The 5935-nt window shown below is 42.4% G+C and overlaps 1 protein-coding gene across 1 annotated transcript; it reads left to right on the top strand.

Annotated features, from left to right (window-relative positions):
* The first annotated feature begins 1165 nt into the window (after positions 1–1165).
* lrrc10 (leucine rich repeat containing 10) lies at positions 1166–3475 on the top strand. The gene has a single exon (XM_029751454.1). The coding sequence runs from the start codon at positions 1705–1707 to the stop codon at positions 2557–2559; it is 855 nt and encodes a 284-aa protein (XP_029607314.1). The 5' UTR covers positions 1166–1704; the 3' UTR covers positions 2560–3475.
* The last annotated feature ends 2460 nt before the right edge of the window (positions 3476–5935 follow it).

The following is a 5935-nucleotide window of genomic DNA, read 5'->3' as shown; positions in this document are numbered from 1 at the left end:
TCCACTTTTCCCAATGTGTCCTTTACCATCTTTGAGACCACGAACGAATGGGTCACCCAAAAAAACATAATTGCTGGTGAAACGCACTCCAACAATATATTCATCTTAATTTCCAACTTTAGACCTTTTATTTCCATTCTTCTTTCTCACCATTGTCCACTTATTATTCTCATCAACTCCACTCGCACCAACAAAATCACACATTGTATCTGCTTCCACCATTACATGCATTTGTAGGCGGTTTAACTTACCCTGTCATGCGGCTCAATTTACCCCATACCCGGGGTAAGTTGTGGAAAGGGACCACTTTCTTTGGACCAGCTATGTTTTAAAAACTGTAATGTTTACATGAATTCTGATTATGTCCAGGGAAATACAACATCCTGAAATATATGTAGATATCTTTGATAGAAAGAATACTATATTTCCCTTGACAGAGTGATGCTGAATGTAAAAAATGGCTCAACTTATCCCACTCTCCCCTATGCAGTCTGGCTCTGGACTGATTGCATCCCATTTTAATCTTCTTTAAAAGGAATTGAAACAGAAAGACTACATACAGTACACTTCCCAGAAGCTCAGTAACCCCAGCCACCAGCTGTGGCTAGGTGTCCATAGCCCTCACACACTCACAGCTCACACCAAGTCAATGTCTGAGCGAAGCAGACAGGACTCCTTAACTTGGGGTTGACAAAGCCCAGGCCACTCTGGCATTTACATCCCCCTGATATGCCTCTTTACTTTTTTTGGAAGCTGTTACTTAATTTTCCACTCCATGCAGCAAACATTTCAAACCACCCGATGATTTAAAGCTTTTCCAGCTTGACCAAAACACTCTCTGGCTCTCTCACACGGCTGCTTGCAACACTGTGCCATAGTTCAGAAACATGACAGCCTCTGCTAACAGTCACAAATTCTGCACATTATTTAAGAGTGAAAGGCCACTTGTGTGGCGATGATAAAGACTTGGCTCCCAGGCTGTGTGAGGGCTTGTAGACGGACGGAATGTAGATGACCTCCCGTGCTCTTTGATCACTTAACATCTCTTATACGCTTATCAACTGACTACATTCTGTTCTGCAGAACATAGACCACCCCCCCCCTGCTCTCACGTTATGCAGAGGGGGAAAGTCATTAAGCACAAATGGGGAGGAGTGAGCAGCTCGTCATTTGCTACTGCTTAAGAGCCTAGGCAAAGCTCAGAGCCACAGACAGAAAGAGAGCGAGCCAACAGAGGTCTGGGCAAGGGTCTGGGAATATCAGCAACACTTTCACTAGGTGGGATACAACACTGACATACCACTATTTGGGGGAAAGCTGGCAAACATAATTTGGAAGTCTTATTGTGAGAAGGATCCCCTCAATCGGCACGACTCTCTAAAGTAGGTGTTTTTATAGAGACCGTCAAGTATAATCTCCAGCTTTGTGGGGGTCACAACATGCATGGACTGGTAGTTTGACATTGGAATTGCCTTTCTGGGTTTCAGTCAAGTTGTAAGGGATTCAGTCATCTAGTCATATTTCCGGTGTTATTCTTGTTTTTTTTTGTAAAATGGCATCAGACTTGACAGCTTCTACTGCTAATCATGACAGCTAGAGAATGGACTTTCCTGGACATTCTTCCATGAGCTGCTCACTCCCCCCTCAGCTCTGCGGCTGAACCAGAGTGGGTGTAGGGCAGCATCAGGGAGACTCGGGCTGCTCATGATGGGGAACGTCATACGTGGCGCTGTGGCCTTCATCCCCTCCGAGCGCTGCCAGCGTTTCCTGGTGGGCGACCTGAAGGAGATGCCTCTCGATAGGACACTAGACCTGAGCAAACTGCAGCTGCGTCGTCTTCCTGTGGCTGCCTGCCTGTTCAATGAGCTGGTCAAGCTCTACCTAAGTGGCAACAACCTGAGCACCCTACCTGCAGACTTGCAGGGCCTGAGGAAGTTGCAGCTCTTAGCTCTTGACTTCAACTGTTTCGAGGAGCTGCCTGCGGCTGTGTGTCAGCTACCTCAGCTTAACATCTTGTATCTGGGCAACAACCAGCTCTGGTGCCTCCCCCGGGAGCTGGGCGAGCTGAAAGAACTTAATACCCTGTGGTTGGAGACTAACTGTTTCACTGAGTTCCCCAGTGTGGTCTGCGACCTCCCCAACCTCAAGACGCTCCATCTGGGGTACAACCAGATAAGCAAACTGCCCATGGAGCTCGGTGGGTTAGAAGAGCTGAGGAGTATCTGGCTAGCCGGGAACCAGCTGTGTGAGTTCCCGCCAGTGTTGCTCGCCATGCACCTTCTGGCCGTGATCGATGTGGACCGCAACAAAATCCGCCGCTTTCCTGGTCTGTCCCACTTGCAGGGGTTGAAACTGGTAATCTACGACCACAACCCCTGTGTGAACGCACCTGTGGTCGGGGAGGGGGTCAGAAGGGTTGGACGCTGGGCAGACAGCTCGGATGATGAAGAGGATGGTGAGGATGGGTCGAAAGTGTGTGAGACTCCGACTGAGGTGAAGGAACTTGCCTCCGAGGGACAACTGGACTCACTACTTGAAAAAGGTTGTGGAAGCATCTGACCTTCAACCGTGGCTAAACTGGAGAACAGGATGCCAGTCAAGTGGAGCACTTATTGTTGAACGGCCATTTACTGGAGAACGGCCAGCAGCTAGGCCTGATGGTGTTTTGTTCCAAATATAGTCAGGCCAATGATATGGACCTAAACACGGATGACAAATAATAAGCTGTTACGATTGGTTTTCCATCATGATAAAACATGGACCTCACGAAGAGCGCCCGGAGGAATCTGATATGAAGTTCTCTACTTTTACATCACTGTCTGCAGACTTGAATGATTTTCTTTTGCTCGTATTCAGTTCATTTTACAGGTGATTTTCCAATTCAATTAATTTCTGGAGACATGACCCACTGGGCACACCACGTCATTTCAACATGGAAATTGGGGTAATATTGTTGAGACGTTGATCAATGAGATTTCAACCTTTAATCACCCACTCAAAAAGACAGACAGAAGTTTGTTGTATTCCCAATGTGTTATCACTATGGTTTCAACCATCTGAAAGCGCAACCAAATTCCAATGGAAAAACAATGTCTGATTTTTTTGTTTTGTTGTCATCTAAACGTGTTATCACAGCACTTTAAACCATTTAAAAGCACACCAAAGTTAGAATGGTAATACAATTTCAGATCTTTTGTATTTATACAACAACTTAATGTGTTATCACGGTACTTCATCCAAATGACTTGGACTTGGATTGCAGTTGAGATTACATTAAAAGTACATATTGCAAGTGATCAATGCTGTTAGAGATTCTGCACAGATTATTTAAGCATTTGTGAAGAGCTCCACAGACCTGCGACCTTTGCATCTTGAACAAGCATGCTTTCTATGATTACAGAAGAAGACATTTATAGTTACATTAGCATAACCTCAAAATGTGGCCATGGATGTGTTAGTCATTTTAAGGTTGAATAAATACTGTTACATTAGTTTGTAAGATAGCCTTAACTTTAGGCTATTTACTGTCTTACAAAAGTAATATTGAATTGTGTTTGGTTGACAACGCAACCAAATATCAACATTTAAAGGATATCTAATGCTTGCATAGTTTCATCTGAGCCACTGGCTTAATCATATTCTTTACATTTTATTTTTGGTTTAGTTGGAGATGTGAATCCAACATAGTTTGTTAACTTGTTGACAAGTTAATAGGCTATTTACTGTATTGCAAAAGTGATATGGAATTGTGTTTGGTTGTCAACGCAACCAAATATCAACATTTGAATTAGATTTATGTATCTTTTGTGCCACTGACTTGGTCTGGATTTAATTCCAGTCTGTCTACAAATTATTAATTTATATGTTGGATTAAAGTCTCAAACAATAATCAAGTTAAATAGTAGGAATACATTTAATAAAACTTTAAATGCACTTCAAATAAAGTTTGATTTAGTCCCATTCATTCATTTAGATTTTTGGTTAAGATGGAGACATGAATCCAACATATCAATGATTAACTTGTAGATTAAATTTGAAATCAACCAAAGCTTGAAACTCTAGGCCTTTATGTGTTGTCTATTTTTAGTTGAACCCTGGGTTGAATTGAAACAATAGCGGTTGATTACTTAGCAAATGCTATAGGCCTGAATAGTATCATTGATGATATATGACAAATAGAGTATGGTTACCCTTTAGAATGACTGAGAGCAACAGGGAATATATTTAATTATTAAGAGATCTATCATTAATCATTATCATGATAGCACATTGGTAGTCGTCAGTGTCAAATATCAAAGCTAAGCAGGACTGGGCCTGGATGGGATATCAAATGAATAGCTGTTGTAGATAGGGCAAGTAAGAGGTGCTGCCCAGCCTATAGTTTTTTTTTCTGATAGTGGATATACAATTGAAGATCTGACATTGTTTCAATGGTACAAACTCAACATGTGTTACACAAGGTTTGCCTATGTTGAAAATGTGTTAAAATGATGACATAATCCTGTGGTTGAAATTCCACCCTCAAAGCAACAATTTACATTGATTCATTTTTTCAAATCCTATGTATTTTCCTTGTAGATTCCTTGTAGATTCCACATCACAATACATTGACAAATTACATTGACACAATGTTGATTCAACAAGTTTGTGCCCATTGGGAAGGAAATTCTGCCAGGTGACTCTATTCATGAACCTTTGCTGGGGACAGCATACTTACTGTACAGTGCATTTGGAAAGTATTCAGACCCCTTGACTTTTTCCACATGTTATGTTACAACCTTATTCTAATATGGATTAAATAGTTTTCATTCAGGATCTCTCTGTACTTTGCTCCATTCATCTTTCCCTCTGTCCTGACTAGTCTCCCAGTCCCTGCCGCTGAAATACATCCCCACAGCATGATGCTGCCACCACCATGCTTCACCGTAGGGATGGTGTCAGGTTTCCTCCAGACATGACACTTGGCATTCAGGCCAAAGAGTTCAATATTGGTTTCATCAGACCAGAGAATCTTGTTTCTTATGGTCTGAGTCCTTTAGGTGCCTGTTGGCAAACTCCAAGCGGGCTGTCATGTGCCTTTTACTAAGAAGTAGCTTCCGCCTGGCCACTCTACCATAAAGGCCGGATTGGTGGAGTGCTGTAGAGATGGTTGTCCTTCTGGAAGGTTCTCCCATCTCCACAGAGGAACTCTGGAGCTCTGTCAGAGTGACCATCGGGTTCTTGGTCACCTCCCTGACCAAGGCCCTTCTCCCCCGATTGCTCAGTTTGGCCGGGCGGCCAGATCTAGGAAAAATCTTGGTGGTTCCAAACTTCTTCCATTTAAGAATGATGGAGGCCACTGTGTTCTTGGGGACCTTCAATACTGCAGACATGTTTTAGTACGCTTTCCCAGAGCTGTGCCTCGACACAATCCTGTCTTGGAGCTCTATGGACAATTACTTCGACCTCATGGCTTGGTTTTTGATCTGACTTGCACTGTCAACTGTGGGACCTTATATAGAAAGGTGTGTGCCTTTCCAAATCATGTCCAATCAATTGAATTTACCACAAGTGGACTCCAATCAAGATGTAGAAACATCTCAAGGATGATCAATGGAAACAAGATACACATGAGCTCAATTTCGAGTCTCATAGCAAAGGGTCTGAATACTTATGTAAATAAGGAATTTCTGTTTTTTTGTCATTTGTCGTTATGGGGTATTGTGTGTAGATTGATGAGGGGGAAAAAATATTGAATCAATTTTAGAATAAGGCTGTAACGTAACAAAATATGGAAAAAGTCAAGGGGTCTGAATACTTTCCGAATGCTTAGTATGTACTGTATAGTATTGTGAGTAGGTATTATTTTCATAAAAAGATTGAATACAGATAATGCCGTCATAGGCTATTATAATTCACAGAGGCAGTGTTGAGTCACTTTTTGGTTATCAGTTGA

This window comes from Salmo trutta, chromosome 4, assembly GCF_901001165.1.
Source record: "Salmo trutta chromosome 4, fSalTru1.1, whole genome shotgun sequence".
Taxonomy (NCBI): Eukaryota; Metazoa; Chordata; class Actinopteri; order Salmoniformes; family Salmonidae; genus Salmo; species Salmo trutta.
The sequence above is the reverse complement of the archived record's forward strand: the minus strand, read 5'-3'. Positions and strand labels throughout refer to the sequence as shown.